General features: G+C 46.9%; 1 protein-coding gene across 2 annotated transcripts; it reads right to left on the bottom strand.

Moving 5' to 3' along the window:
- Window positions 1-305: 305 nt before the first annotated feature.
- chd4a (chromodomain helicase DNA binding protein 4a) lies at window positions 306-21,362 on the bottom strand. 2 transcript variants are annotated; one of them, XM_077548252.1, is made up of 41 exons: window positions 21,082-21,361; window positions 20,529-20,698; window positions 18,789-18,895; window positions 16,942-17,190; window positions 14,525-14,643; window positions 14,158-14,435; window positions 13,956-14,086; window positions 13,126-13,267; window positions 12,876-13,042; window positions 11,553-11,786; window positions 11,266-11,469; window positions 10,606-10,814; window positions 10,290-10,421; window positions 10,112-10,211; window positions 9,718-9,909; window positions 8,777-8,977; window positions 8,524-8,661; window positions 8,326-8,447; window positions 8,074-8,247; window positions 7,187-7,328; window positions 6,985-7,116; window positions 6,576-6,693; window positions 6,360-6,484; window positions 6,080-6,172; window positions 5,850-5,988; window positions 5,593-5,762; window positions 5,025-5,202; window positions 4,850-4,939; window positions 4,567-4,658; window positions 4,239-4,372; window positions 4,004-4,148; window positions 3,772-3,922; window positions 3,581-3,687; window positions 3,237-3,495; window positions 3,091-3,141; window positions 2,851-3,012; window positions 2,660-2,768; window positions 2,438-2,570; window positions 1,555-1,750; window positions 730-917; window positions 306-632 (listed from the first exon to the last, which is right to left on the bottom strand). In XM_077548252.1, the coding sequence occupies exons 2-41, from the start codon at window positions 20,590-20,592 to the stop codon at window positions 618-620; spliced, it is 5,892 nt and encodes a 1,963-aa protein (XP_077404378.1). In that variant the 5' UTR covers window positions 20,593-20,698; window positions 21,082-21,361; the 3' UTR covers window positions 306-617. The 2 variants fall into 2 exon arrangements, with proteins under 2 accessions (XP_077404378.1, XP_077404377.1); XM_077548251.1 differs by having other exon boundaries at window positions 3,581-3,922; window positions 21,082-21,362.
- Window positions 21,363-27,785: the final 6,423 nt, after the last annotated feature.

The raw sequence follows: 27,785 nt of genomic DNA, 5'->3' as shown, positions 1-27,785 counted from the left end.
ATCTGTAACTTACCTTTAATTTATTTCAGGGTTAGAAAACATTCATTCTAATAAATAGCTATTTTTGGGTTTGTTCAAATTCTTTGGTTAGAGAACACTGCCCCCTTGTGGACAGCATCTGCTGGCGTGTTTTGGATTGACAATTAATGACTCAAAATGAATAAATGATGTTTGCCTCAAAGATTGATTGAGCTCACTTAGTAATTTGATGACATATGAAGGGAGCCGTATTATTCTTATTAATATCAAGTGCATTTGCGGTGAGTTTGCTGACTCGCGCTTTTTTGCTCAATAGGAGCCAAAAGTGATTTTTTATTTCACTTTTTATTTAGGTCCCAAAAAAACCATCATAATAACATTATATCAATAATATTAATACAGAAGTTGAAAAAAAATTGAGGAAAAATAAAAATAAAATTGCTTTTGTGTCCACAGCTTCAAAAGGCGGAGTCGGGAAGGAAGTCCGTCTGTCCGTCCTCCAGGAAACTCAAAGTCTGTGTGTCTGTTGAGGCTTGGGGAGCTGGGCGTGGCTTCAAGCTTGGGCGCGCCCTCCGTCGGCAATCAGGAATGTGGTTTGGGGGAGGGAGGGTTCGAGGTAAAGAGCCAAGCGTCATCCGTCACTGCTGAGACATCTGAGACGGACGGACGGACGGACGGGGCAAAGAACGAAACGGTCAAAAGCTGCGTTAGTCCGCTCAAGGTGGAATTTGGCAAACCTCCCGCGCATACCTGTTGCGCCTGCGCCTGCGTGTGCGCCTGCGTGTGCGTGTCGGGCCCCCGGCTGGCCAGGCGGCTGAGGATGTTCCTCTCGGACATCTGCAGACGTACGGCCACCGGCGGGATTCGGGCGATGGTCGCCGGCAGGCGCGTCACGTCCGCTTTCATGTCGCTCAGCAGCTCCTCCAGCTGCTTCAGCACTGAGCGCCAAAAGCAGACGCGATGACATCAGCCGATGCATGGCGGGTAGATAAAAGCCAGTGCGCTCCATTTTCAGATTAGGAAGGCAGCCATTTTGTAGTGCTACTGGAACGTGTAGTGACTATTTTGTGCTCAGTAAAAGAAGCGTATGGTCTCGTGTCATTTTGCCGCCATGGAACTGAACAAAAGTAGCATTTTGTCGCCACCTTGTGGCATCTTGGAGTCAAGGAACATTTTAGATTCATCTAGAAGAAAAAAAGTGCTCTGCAGCAAACTTGTGACAGTGAACTGAGAGCTTCATTTAGACAAAAGTAGTGCTTTGCTGCCATCATGCTGCCAAGGAAGGAAGTACATTGTAGTGAAGTTTCAAAACTAGTGGTTTGGTTCATTGCATCTTGCAAAGTGATGAAGAACAACAACAACAACGACGCCGCCAATCACAAGAAAATCAAGAATATCCCATGATGCGTAGCGCCAACAGACTATAAAGATTTTCCGTGGCCGACATAGTTGACTTAAGATCTGTGTAACGATCGTCGGAAGTGAGCGAATGACTGACTGTGTTGGCAATGATTCTCGACTCCCTAATCACTAACTAAGGAATTTGCTGGGGAACTGCGCCCCCTAGTGACCAACCTTTGTGCAGGACAGCGTTGGCCGGCTTGTTTCCCGACATGGACTCCTTGCTGAGGTGCTGGTGCGACTCGGCCAGACACTCCACCTCGCTGAAACGCGTGTTGAGCGCCATGGACGGGTGCGACGGGTCCTCCGACATGTTGAGGTAGGCGGCGCGCCGCAGCTGCTCCTCGATCACCAGCGCCTGCTCCAGGAGCTGCGGCGGGACACAAACACCGTCTCGGTGGAACCACTGACAAGCGCGCTCAGTGTGCCGTGAAATATGACCCAAATTCATTCAAGGAAAACACATTCCCGCTTTTCTTTTTTTAAATATACAAAAAATAGGTGTGTTGTGTCACAACAACCTGCTGAACAATCACGTTGAATAAAAACACATTTTATAAACTTCAACTGAACAAAATTTAAAAAATAGATCAGTAACTTCATACAATTTGTTATTTTAAAATTACTAATGAGAAGAATAAAAGTGCAAAAATTGCATTAAAAAAAGGAAAGTTATTATTTTAAATTGTGCCCAGAATTATGGTGTAATAATGTCAAATCAATATTTACGACAAATATTGCATTTGTTAAACTAACTTGATGAAAATGTTTCAAATGTTATTTCATAATAAACACTTACACTTTATGTCTAATCGACTGCAGGAAATGATCCAATTTCATTAATTGATCCAAAAATTGTTACTTGTTTTTGCCAGCGACGCGTATTGACAGGCGGAACAATTAAATGCTCTTCCACTTGTGGATTAACACCCAAAAAATATTAAAAAGAATGAACTCAATGTACTTTTTGTATTTGTGGGTGTAGTTTGCGTCTTTTGTAATGTCAGTTTACGTGCCTCGGAAGGTCGTGAAAGCAGAAAGTTGTGGGCGTGGCTACCTTAAACCTCCTGGCCAGAAACTTGTTCTTGATTTCCAGGAAGTTGCCTCGGTTCATCTCGCCTTTGAAAGGCTCGTTGAGGATGGCAAACTTGACGTCGTTCTGGATGTCCTGCCAGCGAGCGTAGCCGTGTCTGAGGGACGCCGTCGTCAAGGTCAACGACAACATCCGGAAGAATCCAAGCGACCACCATCAAGGGTCAAAGTGTGAGCAAAAGGATACTGGATGATTCCGGCCAGCAGCCAGTAGTCGTGGCGCCGGTGCCAAATCTCGTTGGTCTTCCGGGTCACGGTGGCGGCGCGTTCTTCGTTCTGCCACAGCGAATGAAGTTCTGAATGGACGAGACCGAACCTCATTGAAGGAATGACATCGCCTTTCAATGTGCGTACATGCACGTGCGTGCGCGCGCGTACCCGTGAATCCGCCGTCGGCGATGTTGAACATGAAGCGACTCTTGGCCTTCTTCTTCTCCTCCAGGGCAGCGGCGGCAGCGGCGCTGTCCTTGCTGCCGTCGCCGTTCTGCAGTTTGGCGGCCTCCTCGCATTCAGGAGCCTCCTTCTCGTCTTTGGCTGCCACTGGGGAAGGAGGCGGCACGTTCACAAGCCCGAAGAGAGATGACATCATGGCGGTGAAAACCAATGAGGAGACGCTACCTTTCTTGTCATCAGTGGGCGGAGTCGTGTCCATCTTCTCCAACTTGTCTTCTGGAGGAAAACAACAACCAAGATGAAAAGTGCATCTGGCGTACGAGTTAGTTTATCTTTTGACTGTTGGAAAAACATGATCGGGTTCGATTTACCTTTTGCGTCAGATTCTTGACTTTTAGACTCGGCGCCGTCGCTTTTAGACTCGGCGCCGTCGCTTTTAGACTCGGCGCCGTCGCTTTTGGCCTCGGAAGGCGATGCGGAGTCGTCTTGGCCTTCGGGACTCTTCTTGTCGCCGTCGCCGTCTTTGGCGCTGTCGGCTTCCCCGTTGGTCGTTTGGTCCGTTTCCACGGGCTCGTCGGCTTTCTTCTCCTCCGCCGGATTCTTGTCATCGTCGTCGGGGATTGAGATGACCTGCGGAAGAAAGAAGACTCGCGTTTGAGGACTTTTTACCATCTGGGTGATTTGTCCATCTGAACGATTGCGTGCGGTCGGTCACCTCGCTGGCGTTTTTGGTGGCCTCTTTGCCGTTCTTGTCCACCTCAACGTCTTTTTTCGCGTCTTTGTCTCCGTCCCTGACGGCCTCGTCGCTTTTTGACTCCTCAACTGAAGAAAAACAGGTTGGCGGGAACATGTTTGGCTGAAACACTCGAAAAAGAATTGATTGTTCTGGCAATTGTCGTGCGTTACCTGGAGCGGGCGTGTTGGGCTGCGTGTCGGCCGGCGTTCCCGTGGACGGCGTTTTCCCCGGCGAGTCGGGCTGAGCCGCCCGCTTGTTCTCCTCCAGCTCGGCCATCCACGGCAGCGACCACTGTCCGTTGACGTGTTCGAACTCCTGAACCTGCCGGTGACACGACAACACGCGTGGGACGAGCGCCACAAACACGGACGGCCGCGTGGGCCGAGCGGCTCGGCGCGTTACCTTCTTACGGATGAGCGACATGACGCCGATGCGGGTTAGCACGTGCTGCCGCGACAATCCTTCCCTGGGGACGCCGTCCGCGAAGGTTTCGGCGCCGTCGGCGCCAGGCTCGCAGAGGTGACGCATGAACAGAGACACGTACGCCCTGACAGGCACATGCGGGAAAATTAGGCCAAAATATCAACTATTTGCATTTCCTCCACTTGAATTGAAGGCGCACGCCCAGCAGACTTACTTGAACTCTTTCTCAGATTTCCCTCGCAGGTCTCGGACCAGCCACTGCGTGGTGAAGGCGTCCTGGGGCGGCATGCCGTAACGCATGACGGCGTTCAGGAAAGCCTTCCTCTGCCGGGAGTTGAAGCCCAGCACCTGTGCCACATTTCAACTGGCTGGTCAGACGCGAAAAGTTCATTTCACTGAACACTCACAGGGAACGGGATTTTTTAAAAAAAAAATGTGGTGGTGGGGGTTTCCTAATGCAGATTTTTGGTGTAAAAAGTACATAATGCATAAAATAACATCCCCCCCCCCCCCGAGGTGTAGCCAGTGAGGAGACGGCTCACCTCAATGTTGCCTCCCACCCTGGCCAGCAGGGGGGGCAGCGGCTTGTCTTTGTCATTCCTTAGGCCCTTCCTGCTTGGTCTGCGCGAATTAGCTGCATGTGACAGACGGACGGACAAGTTGAAGTACAAAACGCGTCTACATATTGTAAAAACTTAGCGTTCTGGCCGAGCAGATGCAAAAGGAAGGAAAATGAAGTGTGCTGCTTGCATTTCATTTGCATTAAGTGCGTGTCAGTGTCTGACCTATGAATATGTACATCGTGACACATGGAGCCCGTCTCACCTTCCGATCGCTCGTCAAAGTCCTCGTCTCCCTCCTCGGACGCTACCGAGTAATCGGATTGGCCGTCAGACTGGTCGTCCTGCCAATCGGCTGAGGAAGCACAAAGAAAAGAACACGTTTGAAACAAGCGCTTGATGGGACGCATGAAGAAAGTTGGCGGCCGGCGGTGCCTGACCTCGGTCCTCCTGCGATCCGTCGTTGTAGTTGACCTGCTTGCGGATGCGCTTGCCTTTGCCCAGGTTGCGGGCCAAGTCCTCCTGCTGCTGCTCGTAATGATGCCGTAGTAACTTCTCCCAGTAGTCGGGGTCCACACTCTCCTCCTGCTTGATGATCTCGCGCTGAACCTCCTCCTCCTGACACACAAGGACTTGCTAAGTGCACGCATCATCAAGTCGAGAACAACCAGCTACTAAATCACGCTGTATCTTTTGTGCCTGGAAAACAGCGCTTTGTAAGTCATTGGTTTTTGAAATACACGCAAGTCCAAATTTCAAGTCGCTTGAAGCCCGGCGATTTTTAGCTTGGCTTTCCCAAATTCACCCATTTACTGGTTTCGTGCTCAGGCCAAAGAAATGGAAGGATTTCTCTACAGCCAAAAGGTAAATGGGCTGAAGCATTATAGCGCTCGCTTTCTTTCTACACCGTATGGTGCAAAAAACAAAACAAAAACAAAAACGATTTGCTATTGCAGATGAATGATTTTGTATTGCATGCTAGCGGCCACACGCGCGTCACTCACTCACCTCCTCATCCTCGTCTTTAACCACATACTGCGCCACCTTGAAGGAGCTCAGGTACTCGTTCATGCTCTGCAACTCCGTGTCATCGGTGGCGTCCTGGTTTCTGTCCAGCAGCCGGTCGATGGCCTTGTCGTCGTAGTGGATGACGCTGCTGTCCTCCTCCTTGTTCTCACCTGAAACAGGGCGAGCGTGCGCACGCACAAAATCAAACTTGTGGCTCAGCAATCGCGGGGGGGTTTTCCCTTTATGTGGAATCGCACCCTCGCCCTCGTCTTTGAAGAGCTCCTCTGTCCCGAACTTGAGAATGTCGTCCAGTTCCTGCTTGGACATGGAGCCCGTCTTGGAGCCGAGGCCGGGTCGGACAACCAGGTGGGTGAGCATCATCTTCTTCTTGGCCACCTGGCAGGTGAGGGAGGGGGCGGAGTCTTGAGCCGATGGGCCCCACATAATGGGACGGCCGGGAAGCGCTCGAGTGCGCGTTCCTCCTTACCTGCGTGATCCTCTCCTCCACCGAGGCCTTGGTGACGAAACGGTAGATCATGACTTTTTTGTTCTGGCCGATTCGATGAGCTCTGCTGAAAGCCTGCAATCACACGAAGCCAAACGGGAATCCCAGCAAGTGAAAACACGCTCAAATTCAGAAGGAATCATAGAAAGAGCACGAGACAAAACTAGAGAGGATTCGCAGCAAGTGAGCCCAACCAAATGAGCTCAAAGAGGAAATGTGGGTAGAACAAAGTGAAGCAAAAATGGGCAGGATTTTGCCGTACCTGGATGTCATTGTGAGGATTCCAGTCGGAGTCGTAGATGATGACCGTGTCGGCGGTGGCCAAATTGATGCCCAGCCCTCCGGCCCTGGTGGACAGCAGGAAGGCGAACTGCTGAGCGCCGGGAGCTGCGCGGTTCAACAACATCACGTCAATCACTCGGGTGCAGTTGATACACTCTTGAGGAAGAAAAAAAATAATCAAGTGGGCGCCTCTTACCGTTGAAACGGTCGATAGCTTCCTGTCTCATCCCTCCTGTGATGCTGCCGTCAATACGCTCGTACTTGTAGCCCTCGTTCTCTAGGAAGTCCTCTAAGAGGTCCAACATCTTGGTCATCTGCAGAGACACACGTAAAGCAGATGCCATGAATGAATTTGTGGGAATGCCACTATAATGGCACAGAAGTTACAGCCAATCAGAAGGCCAGATTGAATCATCCGGGTCACAGCACCAATTAAAAAGTTTTAAACGAATTGCTGGATGCTTTGTTTGTTTGGTTTGGAACCATCGCACAGCTATGTTAAGTTCCGGGACCATTTCATATTACATGTTAGTATTACGCTAGCTGGCTAGCTTGGATGGCGCTAGTCCAGTTCCGTCGGTTTCAGCTATTGTGCAACATCTCACCTGAGAGAAGATGAGCACTCGGTGTCCGCCGTCCTTCAGCTTCCTCATCATTTTCTGCAGCAACATCAGCTTGCCAGCCGCCTTGATGAGCGAGCTGCCGTCGTACATCCCATTGGGCAACTTGGGCGCTTCCTGTTTGCAGAGTCCAACGTTAACCAATCACAGATCACTCTTGCCGTCTCCCGGACGCTCGGGGTCGTACCATTGCGGCTCCAGGAAAGAGGAAGGGATGGTTGCAGCACTTCTTGAGGTCCATGACCACGTTGAGCAGTGAAACCTGGTTGCCGCCTCCTTTGGTGTTGAGGGCTTCAAAGTTCCTGGTGAGGATGAACTTGTAGTATTTCCTGTGGACAAAACATACGTTGAAATGGTTTAATTGCTTGGAAAAGTCGCATTTGTTAAAATGACATGGCGGAAAAAAATTCATTTATTCCAAAAATTTTAAGTGCAATTATTTAATAAAAACACCTGATGCTTTTCTTCAAATCATTTTAGAGACATACTTTAATGTCAATTTATATTTAACATTATTTTAAATGAAATAAATAACCTGAAATTCACCTTTATCCTGTTTAGAATTTTTTTTTGGGGGGGGGGGGGATTATTTACTACAAATCATGCATCTTATTGGTTATATATACACATTTTAAAAATCAAATTAATAAAAAAAAATACCATTTCTGATTGCTTTTGGGGAAAAACAAAAAACTATATATATATTTAATATAAATAAAGACTTGACCAAAATACAAGCATACAACAACCCCCCCCCCGAGATTCTATTCCTGATCCATTGCAGGAAATGATCAATTTTCACCTCATTGTACCAAAACTGATTTGTGTACTTGAAATAATGTGTGTCAGCGACATATAGCAACAGGCTTCGCATGCTCTCCCTCAAGATGGCAAAAGGTACAATTAGCATGTTTATTGCCATTCATACAACGGAATAAAAGCTTTACTTTGAAAATAGCTTTCAACTAATCAGGCCAAGTACCCAAGACGAGATGATCAATATTTCAACATAGAAGCTTTTTGTGTGCAAGTAAAAACATCTTTTTTTTTGAAGTGGATGATTGCGTGACTGACTTCTGTTGGGGGCTGAGCTCCACCCGCAGAATGAGCTCGGTCTTGGAGGGCATGTGCTTGAAGACGTCGGCCTTGAGCCTCCTGAGCATGTGCGGCCCCAGCATGTCGTGCAGCTTCTTGATCTGGTCCTCTTTGGCGATGTCAGCAAACTCCTCCAAGAAGCCCTCCAGGTTGCTGCCCGCGAAAATCCCTTCACGTCAGCCACGGCGCAACAGAGCGGCGGGAGACAAGTGTGAACGCCAGCGCCATTACCTGAACCTCTCGGGCGTGAGGAAGTTGAGCAAGTGGAAAAGCTCCTCCAGGTTGTTCTGCAACGGCGTTCCGGTGAGCAGCAGCTTGTGTTGCAGGGGGTAGTTGTTCAACACGCGGAAAAACTGCGGGAAAACCACAACAGGTTGAACGGCGACTGTGACTGGATGACGGAAAAGCGGCGCTATGCGGCATCCGTACCTTGGACTGGTTGTTCTTCAGCCTGTGAGCCTCGTCCACCACCAAACAAGCCCAGTCGATGGAGCCGAGGATGGCCATGTCGATGGTGATCAGCTCGTAAGACGTCAGAAGGACGTGGAACTTGATGGACGAGTCTTTCTGTTTTGGGGGAAGGAAAAGCATGAGCAACCAATCATTAAGCAATCGCTAGTTGTATTGAGTCTGCTTCATTGGGTATGTCTGAGTTTTGACATTGGGTGCCGCGTGCACCCACCTTCATCCTGGAGGCTTTCTTCCCCCCCCGGATGGCGTTGTCCTCAAAGGAGAACTCGTTCTCCCTGATGACGGCCCTGCTGTCTTTGTCCCCCACGTAGGTCACCACGTACATGTCGGGCGCCCACATCTCAAACTCCCTCTCCCAGTTGATGATGGTGGAGAGCGGCGCGCTGACCAGGAAGGGACCCTTGGAGTGACCCTGTGGGTGCGGAGAGGACGCTGCGTGTCATTCGGCGAGACATGATGAAAAGAAAGTGCTGATTGAGCAGAGGCTGTTCGGGCTCACGTCAACAAGTGCAACTTGCTCTCACCTTTGTTACAGCTGAAAATGTTTGCATGTGCAGTTTAAATTTCATTCATAAAATGAAAATGCAGCGAACACAATCACAACCCATATGTAAAGCACCAACGTGCATTTCACCGCCCTACCTCCAGGTGGCAGCAATCTCACATCCCATCAGCGCAAGTGACAATCAACTGTTTGATGTTGCCAAATTAGCTTCACACAAAATGGCTGACAGCAACAGGCCAACAAAAAACGACAGCAACCTTTGCCGTCTCACACCCAGTAAACTCCCGTTGTCATGGCAACGGTCAATTGAACGCTTTCAAGGAGAGCTATCAAAACTTTCTTCTGAGGGCCGCATAGAAAAAAAACTGAATGATGCGAGGGCCACTTAGACATTCTTAAACTTATCCCTGAAACATTTATATAATGTTTGACTTAGTTTTTGGGAAGAACAGTTTTGTGTCAAAAGTAAAACAGTTGAGAATTTTTCAGGATTTTGGTGATCATCATTTGTTGTAATGGGCAAACCAAAATCGCTCAACGGTTTCATTCTTTACATCCAAATGAATGAGATTATGACTTACTTACTTTACTGTGTGTTGTTATTAAAGTGACGGATTATCACGTGCTACGGTTCAAGCGCCACCCACCTCTTTATAGAGCGAGTAGAGGAAGACGGCCGTCTGCACCGTCTTGCCCAGGCCCATCTCGTCGGCCAAGATGGTGTCGGTGCCCTGCGCCCAGGAGAAGCGCAGCCAGTTGAGGCCCTCCAGCTGGTAGGGGTGCAGCGTGCCGCCCGTGCTGTCCAGGTATTCGGGCTGGCGGTCAAACTTGATGGTTGGCTGGCCACAAAGTCACATCAAACAACCCAAGAAGTCAGCAGCAGCAGAGAACAAATCAAAAGAGCAAAAAAAATAATCTGATTCTGAAGGACCAAAGATGACAACTGGCATCTTTTGAAAGGGAATGAAAGTATTTTCTTATTGCAGAAGTCAAATCAAGGGGTTGATAAATGTCAACATGTTCATGTGTTTCCGTGCTCACATCAACAACGGGGTTCTCCGGCGGTCTGTCCAGACGCTTGACACGACCTTTGACCTTGATCTTCTTTCCAGGTTTGCCGTCGTCGCCCATCATCAGCTCTCTGCGAGACACGTCAGGCAGGCGCGTGTTAGCGCACGGACGGCCAAAGGTTGGCAAACGGGCTTCTGCCGGCGCACACCTGTGGTTCCAGTACTGCAGCTTGAAGGCGTCAAACTCGGGGACGTCCATGTCGTCCGCCTCCCAGGTGGCCTGGTCGTACGCCAGCTCCCGCCACTTGATCAGGTAGTGCACGTTGTTCTTCCGGTCCACGCTGGAACACGAACACACACACAGTGAGCCAATTCAATACAATGATTTGGGTTTTCATTTCAGGGCCCCCCGCTTATTTATCACAAAAATAAGACGGTATCAAGTTGTGTGCTGCTGTCGGCCCTCCCTTCCGAGAAAAACAAAACTGAAAACAATATCCAACCATATTGATGCCGCGTGCTCACCTGTGGTTGAGGATGCGGTGGATCATCAGCCACTCCATCTTGATCCCGAATCGGAGGTACTTCTCGTCCAGCTGTGCGTACATGGGGTCCTTGTTCTTCCTCTTGTCGCTTTTGTCTTCCTCCCCGTCGCCAAAGTCGATGGGCGGCGGCTCGTCCATGTCGTTCTTCCTCTGGTAGTTTCTGAACATCACCTGACAGTGGAGCTCCAGCTGGCGGAGGACGGACAAAGTGTTAATGGGGTGCTTTTCTATCCATTTATTTTTGATTGTCAAAATAAAATAAAATGCAAAAAAGATCAGGTAAAATGTCTTCTCATGGCCGTTTTTTGGAGTGGAGGGAAATGTATACATATTTTTTTTAATATTTTCTTTGATGGCCTTTTTTTTTTGCGATCTAAAAAAATTGGCGCAGCCCCTTATCAATTGCCAGATTTTTGTGTCAGGAAAAGCCTACTAGAAGATCTGAACTTTATTTGCAGTTACCACTTGAAATGGTGGCAGGGGTGTGCTGACCTTCATTTAAAATGTCTTTGAATGCGATTGGTTAAATGGACTTGTGTCTTTTTTTTTTTTTTTAAAAAGTGGTATTCGAACAGGGGTGTGTAGAATTTTGATATCCACTCATCCATCGTATGCATGTCGACGCGTGAACATTTCTCACCTGCAGCTCCGTGACCCAAGAGCAGTGCCAGTAGGACATGTTGTACCATTTGGCGAAGAACTCTCGCTCGGGCCGCCCTGCCAGCGGGGCGGGGTCGGGCGCGTCCGCAGGGAGGTCCGGCGGCCGGGGTACGGGAGTCGGGGCGGGGGGTTCGCCCCACTGCCACGTCAAGATCTTCTGGACCTTCCCCTTCATTGGCAAGCACTGCGGTAGGAGGGAAATGGCCGTTGTGGATGGATGACACGTGAAAGCGGCGCGGGTGCGAGTGCGAGTGCGCGCTGGCTCACCAGGCAGCGCGGGCAGATCCACTCGCCGTTGGGGATCTCGGGCAGGGGCGGGTTGAGGCAGTGGATGTGGTAGGACGACGGGCACGAGTCGCAGCAGAGGAGCTCGCCGCCGTCCTTGCACACTCTGCAGAACTCCATGTGGTGGTCGTCCTCCTCCATCTCGCCGGCGTCGCCGTTGTCCTCCTCGCCTTCGGACGGCTCCTCCCTCGCCTCCCACTGGATGCCCTCCTTCTCCTACACAGTGTGTGTGTGGTGGGGGGGTAAACTTCACTTCAATACTTGAAATGACTTTTTCATGACTTCTCATTCCAAAGTCAATTTGTTGTCGTTGGGCGGACCCCCACATGTCCAAATATGGTCGTTTTCTCTGACTGATAAAGCATTGATTATTTTCCACATAATCAATTTTAAGAGAAAGAAATGGCTTTAAAAAATCTCTCTTAATTGTCTGAGAAGTATCAAACCGCAGTCTCTTCCCTTACAATGTAGGAGCTGTGCAGCATTATGACATCTCAAGTTTTGTAGATAAGTGAAAATTGCGTAAAGCCTTTTGTGTTAAAAATGCTTGGCTGTAACGCTTCAGTGCAGAAGGAACGACTCGGTCATGAAGGCTCCTTCGCATCCACAATCATTGCCACCTGTTTAACAGTATTTCCTTCATTGCGTCACTCAAAGACTTTTGGGAAGATGATATTAACACCAATCACTACAACTTTGCCAAATTGGAGCCATCATAATCATCAGAGCTTTACTCGAGTTCCCCACGCATACAAATATATGCCGCCAAATTGATTTTCTGTTTTTTTGCTGTGAAGACGCTCACAAAAATAAGACAATGAACAGTAACAAAGTAAAAAAATAAATACAAAAAAAAAGTAGGAGAACAAAACCAAAGAGGCCACTAAAATAATGGCTCAAGTCCAATGCCGCGTTGAACACTAAAGGCCTCATTTACTTGGGTTGTCACAACTCCAAAACTTTTGTTTGTAAAAAAATTTTTTATGCGGCTATTCCATCACAAGCACTTTGAAAATAAATTGTACCACTACTTTGACTGGCTGGCAACCAGTTGAGGGTGTACCCCGCCTACTGCCTGAAGCCAGCAGGGATAGGCTCCAGCACCCCCGCGACCCGCGGAATGGATGGAATTCTACCGCTCGATTAGGCATCTTAGAGCACAACAATCACAATCTCGGATGGACTCGAACTTGCCGAGTTCCTTACGAGAGAAACCACGACGACGACGTGGCCTGCGAGGAACACGAGTTGGTTTGTTTGTTCTCCACAGAGACGACAGACGAAGGAAGATGGACTTTTGCTTACGCAGTGCGGGCAGCTCCAGGTGCCCTCGGGGGCTTTCTCCATGTCGGGGTCCAGGCAGACCATGTGGTAGGCTCGGGGACACGTGTCACACAAGATGATCTCGCCGCCCTGCTGACAAACTTCGCAGTAGTCCTGGTGATCCGTCTCATAGCCGTCGGCGTCTTCGGCTTGGTGGAGGAACGCAAACAAGAGACACTCGGCATCGTCCTCCTTTTTCTTGCGTGGACAAGCTGGAGAGGAGACGCGTTACCTTTCTTCCTCTTGGGCTTGCTCTTGGACGAAGGCTTCTTTTTGCTACGACTGCTGCGGCTGTTGGAGCCTTCGGAGACGGAGACGCTGTTCATGCTGCCGTCCTCAAAGTCGCTGTCCACGTCCGGCTCGTCCTCCTCGCTCTGAAAGCGCAAAAAGCACAGAAGGGCCTGTCAACACATTCCTGCTCAGTCGAATACACGAGCTGTCGTTTGTCGGTCCGTAACATTTGCAACACTTTTGTCCTACTTTTTATTTTTTACACAGATGCCTTTTCCACACCAAAATGTGTCATATGAGTCACCTAAATGATTAGTCTCATGATACAAAGTAGGGCTGGGCAATAAATCAAATTGATTCAATACATTGTCATGATAAAAATCGAATCGTTAAAAATGTGCTTAATCGTGAAATTGAATTTTGGCTTTTGGATTATTAAAAGCTGTTGTGTTACATTTCCAAGTTGTCATTTTGTGTCAGAATGCTGGAATGGGTGCTTTACAAGACATGTTTATAATAGCTACCAACTACTTCATTTAGGAAAAAACTATGAATGTTAAGTTGATGTTAAAACTAATTTAGAATCAGTATACATTATTTTTGTCTGAACATTTATTTTTGAATAAATAAAACCTTTAAATAAATGTTTGTTGGGTGTATTAGATTAAAATCCACTCAAATCGTAATCGTCCTGAATGTCGGTAAAAATCGAGATTTCTGCCCAGCCCTAATACAAAGTTGTTGTTTTTTTGTAAAAAATATAAATTTGTTTGTAGTGGAGTTTGTTTTAACTGGCATAAAGTTTATGATTGTCAAGGAGCCATCTCGTACCGATGAGCGTTTCCTTTTGCTGTTGAAGCCTCCCAGCTTGATTTTCAGAGGAGCCACTTTCTTGGTCTTTGCGTTGTTTTTCTTCTCTTGCGGTTTCTGCGCAGCTTTCGACTTTTTGCGTGCGTTGGGACCTGCGCAAGCGCCAAAGGAAGCGCGGTCAGCACAAGCGACACCAAGCCGCCTCCAAACCGCCTGTCCGTACCTTTGCCTTCCTTGGTCTTGGCCTTGCGAAGAGGAGGCGCGGGCGGCTGCTGGGGCTCGGCCGGGGCGGCCGCTGGGACCGGGGCGGGGGCGGGGGCCGGGGCGGCCTCGGCCACCATGTTGTCGACGGCGGCGGGCACGTTAGCCGTGGCCAGCGCGGCGTTGGCGGCTGCTGCGCCCCTCAGGGGGTTGTTGGTGCTAAACTCCCTCCATTTGGCGCCCAGAACCATCATCATCTTGGACACGGCGATTTTGGGGTTCTTGGCGGCAATGAGCGGCCTGGATGGAAGCGACACAACACGGATGCTTAGTTGCTCACGGATGATTTCACAGTTGAATTTGAACAGAGCGAAGGTGCGAACGTCTACCTGACAAACTGACTGAAGGCTTTGTAATTTGTAAGAGAGCGATAGTCCTCCTCGGTGAAGACGTGATCGATGTCCTCCATGCCCCAGTTCTCCAGCAGCTGGGAGGACGACTTGGGTTCCTGGACGGAAACCACAAAGGTCACAAAACATCATGACAACAGGTCCACGTGAATGTCATGACCCCCGACCCCCCCCCCCCCCCCCCTCAAAAAACTGATTTCTGTCAAGCATTCACATCAAGTTTTTTGATCCTTAACTTTGCCCCCCAAAAATCATGTAAATTAACTAACTATTTATCCATCCATTTTCAATTGTGGATCGCTGCATGGGGCCACGATGCATCTGGCATCGATTCCCAAGCATTCTCTACCCGACTCAGGTGAATTTGTTCAGTGTTTGGGGAACATCTGGACAGAAAAGGTTGAGTTTGTTTCTGTTTTTCTTTATGCTTCTCAAGCAATTCTCAAATTGAACATATTTGCTTTGTATCCATGTCCATAGAAAAAAAAGGAAAGAAAGACGAAAATCCAAGAAACTGTCCCAACACATTCTGTTTGATTCTATTGTGCAAGGCAACATTTATCATTGATGACAAAAAAATTTTAAAAAAAAAAAAGGGTTTTGTGCATCAGTCAATTCAAGTCGTAAATGGATTCTGCCCCACTTGATGAAAAACTAAAGGCCAGCTCTCAACTGGTAATCTTCGAGAGGAGCTTGAATGACTGCAATGAGGGCATCAGGACAAATGAACAAATGAATCCAAATGTTTTTCTAACCCAAACCAGGAGGGAAAAAAAAGGGTCAAGAACACAGAACACAGGCAGACAGGTTGCCATGGAAACTGCATATATGCATTACACGCCCCAGACACACATGCAACACCCCCCTCCCCCACCTCAGAGAAAGTGTCATTAAGTAGGAGGCCCCCTATTGGCTGCCGTGGCTCTTTGTTTAACCATCGCTCATATCGCGTCCATGACAGGTGAGACAAAGAAAAAGATGAAAAAAAGGGCAAAGTTATTTTTGCCCAAATACACACACACACACACACACACACACACACACACGATATGATGGCACAATATTGTACACGGCTCAGTTATGTTTAAAAACCTGATTTTCATTTTAACTAACGAAAATGCGGCTTCAGTTTAAATATCTTGAATGTCAAACTAGCAAAGAAAACAAATGTTGTTCATGGTTTTCCTAACTGGTGAACAACCACCTGCACCGCAGCCAAATTGGGACGCATTCAGCCATCTTGTAAGCAAATTTGTGGAGGTTTGCAGCCATGAGGTGCCAAATCCACACATCAAGTCAAGATTTGAACTCTTTGAACCCCGGATTGCACAACTGGGAGGCAACGTGTGCGCCAATCACCCAATAACGAAATCCATAAAGGTGGGCTTCAAAAAAGAATCCCAACTTTTTCCATTCTTCAGTAAGAACACGGGTTGGTTTCTCCAAAACGTCACATCAAGCTTTTTTGTGAACAAAATCATCAAGCAGAAAAGGTGCTCAGTCAAGCTGCTTTTGTGACACATCCAGCGACTTAAATACATTTTTTAACTCTTTGACTGCCAGACGTTTTCAGAAAAGGGATGCCGTGGGTGCCAGCCGATTTTAAGCATTTTGACTGATCTTTCAAGGTCCATAGAAAATTATGTGTTTGGACTATGGAAACACACATACTCCCAAAACAAGATTGGACTCTCATCTTCCATCAGAAAAAAAAAGTTTGTTTCTACCTTATTCCGTTTTTTGAGTAATCAACAATAGAAAATGGTTAATTTCACCTGTTTTGAAAAAAAAAAAAAACGTCTTTTAACGTCTTTGGCACTCCTCCATAGGATTTTACGAAACGTTATTTAACGTTTTTGGCAGTCAAAGAGTTAAAAAAAACAACAACAACCCACTTGAACAGGTGGGACACAACCTCAACTGACACCTTTGCCATAAGCACACACACACACAATTAAGAGACGTTTGATTGCAAACAAATTGCGGTTCCTAACGGCATCAGATGTTGCGCAACCTTGACAACAACTTTCAAGCACGCACGAGTTGGATGGACAACCGCCACTTTCTGGTCTCATGTCGGGCTGCGAGATTTCCCCCCATTAAGTTTCCACAAAAAAGTCAGATTTTTGGGGGGAGAAAAATAAACTTACAATGACATTATTCAAAACAAACGTTACATTGCTATCCCCTTTTTCTTCAGAAACTAGCAGCTCTCTGTTCGTAGCCATATTGTTAGTGTAAGTCGTGCACATCCGTGCAGATGTGCAACAATAGACGGCACAATCAATCAAACAAACAAAAACCCACTCAAAGAAATGAATTTGAATGAATCCAAATGATGCATGAACGGCCCGGCTGCAGTCCAAAGCACACAACGGTCATCCGGCTCTCCTTACCGAGAAGTCGTCATCGTCATCCTCGTCTTCCTCCTCGGGTTCGGGTTCCTTTTTTCTGGACGAGCTGCGTTCGGAGCTGGCTCCGCCGCGCTTCTTCTCTTTGCCGCCGCTGGCCCGCTTCTTCTTCTTGCGTCCCGGCGTGTAGTCGCTGCCCTCGCTGTCGGAGCGCTGAGCTTGGCCAGCGCCGCCGTTTGCGTCTTCCTCGTTCCCCGCCGCGTCCATGTGCTCCGGGGAGCTGATGGCAAGTTCCTGCAAGGCAATGTCCAGATGTTGAACCTTTCGACTGCCGCTTTACTCAGAAGCCGGTGACTGCGACCTCCGCGCTCGTCATTCATCTGCATCCGGTGTGAGCGAGTTCTGCAAATCTTGCCGGTATATTAAAATACAGTTTGACTTACTGCACATCGGGGAACTGCTTTTGGTTGCTTTTGTTTTGAGTCTCAATCCTTAAGTTATAGTTACTCCCCATTTTTAGTGACTGTGGCTGCTAATTAGTACCAAAGAAGCATTGAACTACTATCGTAGAATGTAGCATGTCAGAGTTTGCATCTATTTAGACAAATGCGCATTTTATCTACAGCAGATTCCAAAGGAAATGCAAATAGAAATGAGCTACAATAGGGCTAATTTAGTACAGAGTATCTTTACTCTCAACTTTGTTTTTTGTACATGGACCCTGACAAAGAAAGAAATAAACTAGAGCTGCGAGCAACCATCAAGGGCCCTCGCAACCCTGGCCACGTCAGGGCGCTGTTTGTTACATAGGACATGGACCGTCTAAAATGTCAACGTTTTTGCCAAGCTGTGTGTGTGCAAAGTTTCACGAAAAGTCCAAAAATGGGTTCGCATATGGCCACAGAATACTTTTTGGCCGTCTTAGGCTGATAGGTAAGCATCATCATTTTCACAAATCTAGCTGAATCATACAATCAGAAATAGAGGGCGCTTTTGAGACATTTATTGGAAATTGCACAAGAAATCTCCAAAATATTCATGTTTGTGACCGGTCTGATGTGCGCGCAAAGTTTCAGGAGTTTTCGCCCATGTTTAGACCTTCAAAACAAGCAGCATTTTTCTTTGCAAACAGTGCGTGCGACGAAATGAAAAGCTTTCAATCACTTTTCATCTTCAACATCATTAGATGAAACGCACCAAGTTTGAAGACGATCGGATACATTTGGACTTTTTTGTGCGTCGTAGGCTGTTAAATATGCCTCCAAATTTCCGTGCCTCTAGACGGGAATGCGTCATTATGTAGGAATTTTAAAACTCAAAATTTGATGCCACGCCCCCGTCATATAGTACGTCAAAAAATTATTTTTTTTACCCTGATGGTTGTCCCAGGTGTTGAGATGCAGAGGCCAAGTTTGAAGGCAATCGGATTAACCGTGCAGGAGAAGGGGGAAAGAGTGTGACCCCTGTAAATGTGCAAAGATGGGCCAAAATTGGGCATTCAAATACTCATAGCTCACTTCCTGTTCATTTTAGTGTACAGCTATCGAAGTCTTTTTTGCTCGTCTGGATGTGCTGCAGGTGCCGACCAATTTTTGTGGCTGTAGGTCAAACGTAGCGGGACCGGGCTCCGTTAAACACATGTAGGGGGCGCTACAAACCCATTTTTTTTGCACTCTTATATGGCAACTTTAAAATATAAAATGTTTCATCAGGCCTGACGTGGGTGTAAAGTTTGTTGAGTTTGCATTCATGTTTAGCGTCCCAAAAAGGATATTAGTTTGCGGAGAATAATAATAACGAATAAGAAAATGAGTTCCTCCAGAAACAATAGGGCCTCGCTCGCAGCGGCGCCGCTCGGGCCCTAATCAAAATAAAAAGCCCAAAGACCATACCTCTCTGCGCGAACGCCGCTTGCTGCCTTTACTCTCTCTGCTCTTCTTGGCCTTCTTCTTCTTCTTCACCTTCTGAGTCTCATTTTCTGAAACGTCATCTTCGTCATCTATGGATGAGGTGAGCGGAGACGGCACGGGTTAGGAAAGAAACGGGGACGATACCGTACAGATGAGTGGCTGTGTGTAAATATTAGAAAAACAACCACTATGTGCCTGTTTGGTTACTTTCTTCCTCACAAACAAGAGAAACAAACCGGCTGAGGTAGTTTAATTTTTTTCATAGTCAGCCACAAGCCTTTTGGAAATCTTTCTCGGTTCAATCAAGTGGTTCGAGGAACTTTGAGGACTTTCTGAACAGATCAAAATCATCAACTCATCGGGTATACGGATGAAAGTGACTATGTGTGTGTAGGAGGATGGATGCACAATTTCATTTTTCTTATATCCACGCAGATAACTGTTCTTTCGCTTTTCCAAATTTTGGAATTCCTGAGCAGACCGACTTTCGAATTGATTAAACCGCTCATTGTTAAATCAGAACTTCCTGCCTCTGGCAAATGGACACGAAGAATTCAAAAGAGAAAATTGTAATCAGCATTTAATTGAAACGTTTGCAGGACATGAAAGTGGCTGTATGCAGGAAGATGGAGGGACAATTTCATTTTTCTGACCATTTCCACACAAATTGAAAGCCATCGGATGTTTTGCCGTGAATAGTTCTGATTGGTCGATAGTTTGCCACCTTCTGTGTGTTTTCATTTTGTTTTGCCACCGAAGACGGCTGTTATGGGCATTACCAGCCTAAACCTATCCAGAACTCTCAGTACAGAATTTTCAGGCAGTAAGACACATTTTGCATCAAGAATTTATACTTTTAAAAAATGTACAGAGCTGGATTTGAACACAAATCCCTGCATCAGAAAATTAAAAAACAAAAACAAATATAAAATAACCTCTTCGTGGTCCAAAATGAGAACTTTTCAACACTGACTCACGTTAATTGATTCAACCCTTTTATTATTAAATAAGGACGTTAGGTGTATGACCAACATACCCTAACAATTCCTTTAAGGGATTAAAACTGAAAATACAATATTCGTGTTTCCGCAAGCAAACACCAATGAAATGTTTGCACTTTAGCACTGGAAGCTAACTAGCGCGGACTATTTGTCGTCGGGGCACGCCAACCACATAACGTCCCACGCAAACACACGCTCGCGTTAAGTGTCGGCTGAAATTCGTGTTAAAAGCTTTGTCAAGTAAAAGCCACCACTTTCGTGTTTTCTCTCCATTTTCAGTTGGCGGCAGCCGGGCAGGCGGCCACGAGGAGGGAAGCCGCCGCCGAACGTCATCCGCCAGCTTCCAAGCTAACTGGCTGCCTCCATCTTGTCATCGACACGTAAAAAGAAAAAAAGAGAAAAGAAAAAATACCGGTAGCTGACTCGCGTAAGGCCCCGGGCGGGAACATGTCGTCCTGACTCAACGGCGAACCATCCGCCGTCTTTTTTTTAGGGTAAATAGTGAGATTTCTGCTCGGATTCGTGAAGAATTCGACGGCGTTTTATCGAAGAGAAGAAGAGCGTAGGCGTTCGCCGGCCGCCGCCGAGCTAACGTTAGCAACCCGGTAGTTAGCCGCTAAATGCTAAGTGGACATGATTGATATGAATGTGACAAAACGCGAGGAGCCAGCGGGAACATTAGCACGGCGTGGCTAACAAGTCAAGCTCGTCGTCGACTTACCTTGCATTAATCGATCCTGCGTGGAGGCTCTGTAATGGTCCCTGTCGTCCTCGCTCCCAGACATCGTGGACAGCGGAAACTTTTTGGCTGCTTAGCTAGCTTTAGCTAACTAAATAAAAAGTTGCTTTGTACAATAATAATCCAGAGTTGGATGCCAGCGTTCGTCGAGTCTGTCCAAAAGACGCCGAGGAGAGGAGCCGGTCGGGTTTCCGCCAAAGGGGACGCAAGAACAAAACAGAAAACGGAAGGGGATATTTAGCAAATAAGAAAAGCCGGTCGGCCGGGCAGGGACACACAAAACACTCAGCGCACTGGACAATGCGTTTAACTTTAGCCAAACATGTCGAAAAGATTAGCAGCCGGCTCTCGTTAGTTAACCGCCCCCCACCACCACCACCACCACCATTAGCATGCGAGCTAGCCCCAGCTTGCTTGACCGATTCCCATTTTGCGGCCAAACTCAACAAACGAGCACAACAGTGAAGAAGCGTTGACAAGCCGCCATCATCTCATCTCCACTTGCGTCCATTCATGGCAAAAGTAGCATACTCACAACTTGAATCCACGCTCTTGTTTCCCTCCCCTAAAAAAAAAAGAAAAAAAAGTCCAGCCTCAGTAGTTGTCTCAATCAATAGTTGGCGGGCGCTCCTTTGTTCAGGTAACGGCGCTGTCGGATTTTCGGCAGATTTCCTTGTTTTTGTGCGGCCGCTTTTGCTGCTGCGTGTGCGCACGACGTCGTTCGTCTCCTTTTTCGATCTCGCACACAACACACGCCCCGCGCGCGCGCACGCACACACAAAGAGATCAGGGGGCAGGCATCCCATAATACCCCCCCCCCCCCCTCCTTTGCCGCACACACATCCACGCTTCGGTCACCCCTCCCCCACTCTGCATAGTTACCTTGCAACATACAGACCATAATATTCAACTCACCGCCTCCCTTTCAGTATCTTCCCCATTCCTCCATTAACCCCCCCTCCTCCCATGGTAACCATGGTGACGCTCCCCCGCCCACCTCAGTTGACATCCCATAATAGTCATGCACGCAGTCACTAACATCCCACAATAAGCATAACTCCCCCCTCCCAAAAAAGTGCGATAGGAGGGGGGGAGGACAAGCAGTCACATGGCAACTGTGCGCGCCACATGACTGCTGACTTGCGCGTGCACGCTCGCTCGAGTGCGTGTGCACGCGCGCTTGTGTACTGTACTGTAAATTGATTGCATGTACACCAGGACAGGATGACCCTTGAACCCGGATTAGAAGGGTGACACGGGTGACCCCCCCCCCCCACCCACACACACACACACACACACACACACACACACACACACACACACACACACACACACACACACACACCTTTTGATTAGCTGTATTGTAAGACTTGACAATGTTTGTAAACAAAAGGTTCCAGACTACTTGCAGGTGATTGGCTACCTGCTGCAAAATCCAATTGAAAACCCTTGACAGAAATTTCAAAAGTGAATTTAATCCACCGGATTACATGCAGGTGAGGAGGAAAACTTGTGTGGATGTTGTCCTGAAAGGTCGCAACACAACAGCCTGGCGAGCGGATGACCAGTGGGCGGGTTTGTGGAAGACATTTTGTCACAGGTGAGGTCAGCAGAAAAAGTTGATTTATGAGCCAATTGTCAAAAGAGGCCGCTGGTAGCCATTTGCATCAAGTGTCATCATCGGAACTCTCTTGCTTCGACGCGGCCGTGCGGGGGCCATCTTGCTCAGGTGACAAGCTCAACTTTTCTGTCAGGTGGCCGCACGTGCGCACGCTGGCTGGCGACAAACACGCTTGGCGACCAAGCCTACGGGGCAAAGTGGACGTGCTCGTTTGTCGGACACGCGTGTGCTCGTCAGCTAACGAGGCTAACGACGAGCCGTGGCCAGCCGCCATCTTGAAATGTGCACAGGTGATTGTTGGACTAGTCACAACAGCGAACCCGTGTTTTGTCACTTGGTGTCTCACCTACGATAGGTGAAAATGCGCCGTAGAGAGTGAGAACATAAAAAATGTTTTGGGATTTTTATGCTTTCAACATATTTGAACTTGTTCAAAGAGCCTATTTGGAAAATGTTCCTCGCACTGTCGGTGTCAAGGAATGGCAGCTGATTGGCTAACACGTCGTTGAGGGAACGCAAAGAAGACGGTTCTCCGAATGAGAGGCTGGAACGACACTTGAAGTTTACACTCACATTTATTTGGAAGTTTTAGCGCCGATAAAGGCCGAAGCGTCATCACAACCTGCCAGCCACGTAACACATCTTCTCTTTGCGACAAAAAAGGAGGGGGAAAAATATTATTTTTTCCTGAACACAAAAAAACTAAAATCTTATCAGAGCATATTTTTGGGATTTCATTTCTTTTCATACGTCTGTTAGCGTAATGCTAACCCTAACATGCACAGGCTAACATTAGCATCGGCCTTCATCACAACTGCTACTCGAACATACACGAAGCAGCAAAGTCATTCCTCTTTTATGGCGTCGCCTGTCTTTGGCGACCAATCCCCGCTTGAAGAGGAGCAAAGGCATCCGTCCGTTCATCTTGGGCAAAATCCCGGACGACTTTCCTTTGTCCCGTCAGGCCCAACTTGTCGTCTTTCTTTCTTGGGTTGGCACGGACGCCCCTCCCCCCAACTCGCTCCTTCCCGTGGACACAGTCTTCATGTGTGCTTTTTTTTTTTGGGGGGGGGGGGTAACATCACATAATCTCCAATCAGAAGGATAGTAGGGGCAGTTGTCATAGAAACACCCCCCCCCCCCCCCAACAGCACCTTGTGCAGAAAGAAGTGTGTGTTGCATAATGATAACATTTCTGAGGTGTAATAAGGAAGAATTTTGGGGAGGGGTTACAGACCATAATAGTGCTCCTGTGCAGATGGTCACCATGGAGATGGGGGTGGGGGGTGGGCGGGGGGTACAGACAGACAGGGTCAGATTACAATGTAAATTATCCCATAATACTCCTGCGATGACTGGACCAAGTTGTTGAGGATTTGAACGTGTGTGTGTGTGTGTGGGGGGGGGGCACCCGAAAAGCAGGTGTGAAGTATTCAGCTCAAACCGATGACCAAATAATCGACAATTTTGTTAATCAATGAACCGTTTGGAATGAAAATGGTCCGAATTTCTTCCCCTCGTCGTATTTTGTGAAATCCAGCGTGAGAGCGGACGGATTCTTTTTATATTGAATCAAGAAAGACATTTTTTCAAACGTCTGCTTTTACTTTGGAAAACGATCATCCACATTTTTGACAATTTTCTTACATTTGCGACCAAATGAGGAACTGAATTTTACTTCATGATTGATTGAGCTAACAAATGATGTTATGATGACAATATATGTTTGACATCAACTGTTGAGCTGGCAAATGGAAGGAATGACAACGCACGGACGTCTTTCAGCCGCCATTTCATGGAACCATTTTGAATTTCTAGCGTCTCTTGTTTACGCAGCTCGTTCCAATCTCCTCACAGCACATTTGATTGTTCATATTGCTCTGTGATGTCATACACACGTTGTGTTGGAGGAAGGGGGGGGGGGGCACAAGAAAAGGCATCTGCCCCTCCCCCTGCCTTAGAATGCAGACATCCCATAATATGCACCCCCCACCCCCACACTGCTTGTTCTGCCACTCCATAATAATCACTAATTCTCCCCCTCCCTCCCGCCCCCACCGCCATCATCATCATTTCCTGTCTTAAAGGTTCCTCAAGTGCAGCTCGTCTGCAACTGCGAGCCACTTGGAAAGGCTGAAAATACCCACAAGGCCTTTCTCGCTCGCTCGCTCGCACCGTTGACACCCGCCCACCACCATCAACACACTAACGACGCAAATCCATGTCCAGCGCGTCTACTTTGCCATCATCGGGCCCAGTTATGTCAAAGAAAAATCGGCGGAAAATTGAACAAAAAAAGTCAACTAGTCCATGTGCACTTCTGAAATGGTTCACATTAAAGTGATTGTGAAACAAGTTGTCAACGCAAAAGAATAATTGGAAAATGGACGTAGAAGATTTTCCAATGAAAATGACAAAAGTCGCCAACATGACAAAGTGAAACAGTCCGAAAGAGTTTACATTAAAGAAATTGGTCATTGAAGAAAGTACGCTTTGATGTGAAACTGCTAGTAGTAGTGATATACTCCACGTCATTCAGAAATCATTAACATTAAAGCAATAATGAAAATCATAAAATTCCCAATTTAACAAAAAAAATCTGTTCTCATGTAGAAGACTAAAAACGTCAGTAGTGGACCATGAAATAGATCATGGATATTTCTGAAATAGTTCGCATTAAAGCAAGACGATGTCAACGTAAAGGATGCAATTGACCAAAAAAAAATCTGGAACTGTTGTCATGCACAAGACTTGACATGAATGAAAATGTCACTAGTGGAATCGAAAACAGCAAAAGTCTGTATCTGATATAGTTCACATTAAAGCAAGTTTAGAAAATAGAGCAAACAATTGCAGATAGTGACGTTTCAAACATGTGACTTTCCCATGAAAAATGTCACTTGTGAAGATCAAAATTCTAAAATAGTACTTCGGAAACAGTTCACATTAAAGCAACGGTGAAGCCCAAGAGAAATGGCAAAATCTCTGCCGTGATCACACAAGGTGTCTGATATGGTGACCTGGCCGTCGTGTATCCCATCGAGATTGCGTTCAAAAAAGAAAAGACAGCAAACAATTGCAGCTGTTGACGTTTCCCACGAAAACGTCACCTGTGAAGGTCAAATCGTGCTCCTGAAACAGTTCACATTAAAGCAACGGCGAAGCCCATTGCAAGATCCTCCCCCAAAAGTTGTGTGTGCTGGCGCGTACATGATCACGTGACCACACACGGAGATGCGCACGCACATGCACGCCGCCATTTCATACGTCCTGCTCACTTCCTCATACTCACGCGCACGCAACACACTCGCCGCCAACCTCCTCCTCCGCACGCAAAACCCCCAACCCCTGTGACCCCACCACCACCACACAACACACACACACACACACACACACACACACACACACACTAAAAACACACAAGTCCCCCCCCCCCCACCTTTAAAACATACGCAGATGCACGCACCCACACACCCAGCTCCCCTCCCCCCTCCCATTCCATACCAAGGCACGTCGTGACAAAACAAAGAACAGCCCATAATAGTCCGAGTCACACAGTATGCTTGGTAACCACTTATGTCACAGATGACTCCGTGCGCCGTGCGTGCATGTCAACACACACACACTACACACATTAGACATGGGGATTACACACGCAGACATACACAACTGCAAAACCACCTGACCGATGAAACACAAAGTCAAAACACAACAAACACACACACACACAATGTCAAAACTTTGCCAAAACGACACACACGCAAACTACACGACCACAAAGCGCACACACACACACTATCAATTGCCAAAGGACACACAACATATACACACAGGACTAAAAATTCACACACACTCAAAACTACACAAACTACACTTTCACACACACACAATGAAGGGAAGGGAACGTAAAAATATGACTAAAAACTACACACACAATATGACACACGCGCAAATGTTTGTGTGGTTTTGTCAACACAGGTGCCATTTTGTCGCACAACGTGTGTCCTACTTCACAACTTGTACACAATTGCTAACATTCAGTGTGTGTGTGTACATCCTTAAAGACAAGTAAAAAAAAAAAAAAAAAAAAGAAGATCAGCAAGGTCAGGTTTCTGTCCAATGACGCAACACTCTACCCCCCCCCCCCCCTTCTTTGAGCTAGTCGCCCGTGGCAACGCGCTTCTAATGAGGTCAGGTGGACATCCCATAATGTTGAGCGGTGGCGAGCGAGAAGGCGCCAAAGTGAAAAAGTGTCAGCAGCCAGACAAGATGGCCGCCCACCGCACACATACAAGTTGACTCATCTGGTGACATGAAACGTTACTTTGCAATTGTCGGCCAATCAGATCAGCTGATATCCGAATGTTCTTTTTTTTTTTTGCATGTGTTATACTTCAGCTATTAAAAGTCTACACACCCCAATGCAATTGCTGGGTTTGGGTGACTGAATCAAAAAAACATTTTTTTTACCATTAATGTGAGCCATAACCTGCAATTAGAAAAATATTTTTGGGAGAACGCTAAGTCAAAATAAGTGGTTGCAAAAGTGTACACACCCTCGTCACTGTGGCTGTGTTGAGAATGAAGTGCCGCTGCCACCATTTCAAGGGCCTCCGATTAAACCCACGTCAAGCTCAGATGTTCTAGTCGGCTTTTCCTGACAGAAGCGTGAAGATTTTGTGCATTGTGTGTTGGTATCCTTTCGCCATCCACGTCACACACAAAGAACAACTTCTTACAATACATTCCTTATTAGGAGTTGCAATTATTCCATATATCATCAAATTATCTTTGGACCAACACAGATTTTGTACACACTGTTGGGGCGGGAGGTGTGGGGGGGGGGGGGGGCGGCTATGGATGAAAGGCGGAAGTGATGCATGATGGGAAGGAGGAGGCGGCAGGACAAAGGCACGGAGGTGGCTCCATTTTCGACTGCCAATCAAAATGAAAGCAGCTCATTTGCATACTGTACCCTCTCAAAGGCAGAGGAGGCCCGCCCCCTGGTGCTCACTGTAGGTTACTACATTCAAACACGTCCTCAAATATTAGCAATAAAGATGCCAGCTCAGGGAGAGGACCTGACAAGGGGCCGATTAAATTCTCTCAATATTAAATCAATTATTCATACTCATTTTTAAACATAAAATAAATGTCTTTGATTCATAAAATACAATTTTCAAATTGTTTAACTATTTTTAGTTTCATGTAAAAGTTTTTTAATCACAAATCTATCATGCTCGTTTTGAAATATTGGATGATTCATTTAGTTATACGGTCATTAAATGATGTATTCAAATACATTTTTAAATGTTTTGACTTTTTGTTTTGTGTAAGGATATCTTTAATACTTCATTCTCATTTTTAAATGGTATTGTTCATAATTGATAATTATTTAAAAATTGAATACAGTAATAATATGATGAAATGGTTTCTTTTCTCGAAGCTAATAATTCATGCTTTGTGTTTGGAACCTTCAGTGTATAAAAACACAATGGATTTTTACACAAATAAATTAAATGTAAACCAAGCACAAATATGATCATCTTTAGTATGTAGACTATCACATAAATACGCTTTATTATTCATAAATGCATCCCCCCCAAATAAATGAGATA

Source organism: Vanacampus margaritifer, chromosome 17 (genome assembly GCF_051991255.1).
Source record: "Vanacampus margaritifer isolate UIUO_Vmar chromosome 17, RoL_Vmar_1.0, whole genome shotgun sequence".
Lineage (NCBI taxonomy): Eukaryota > Metazoa > Chordata > Actinopteri > Syngnathiformes > Syngnathidae > Vanacampus > Vanacampus margaritifer.
The sequence above is the reverse complement of the archived record's forward strand: the minus strand, read 5'-3'. Positions and strand labels throughout refer to the sequence as shown.

What these genes read in the sequence shown, in the direction of transcription:
- chd4a (XM_077548251.1), bottom strand. Translation starts at nt 20,592, where the DNA reads ATGTCTGGGAGCGAGGACGACAGGGACCATTACAGAGCCTCCACGCAG. An exon ending in GCAAAAGGAAACGCTCATCG is followed by an intron (nt 13,268 to 13,955) that starts GTACGAGATGGC and finishes TTGCGCTTTCAG; the next exon opens with AGCGAGGAGGACGAGCCGGA. An exon ending in AGAAAGCCTCCAGGATGAAG is followed by an intron (nt 8,662 to 8,776) that starts GTGGGTGCACGC and finishes CCCCCAAAACAG; the next exon opens with AAAGACTCGTCCATCAAGTT.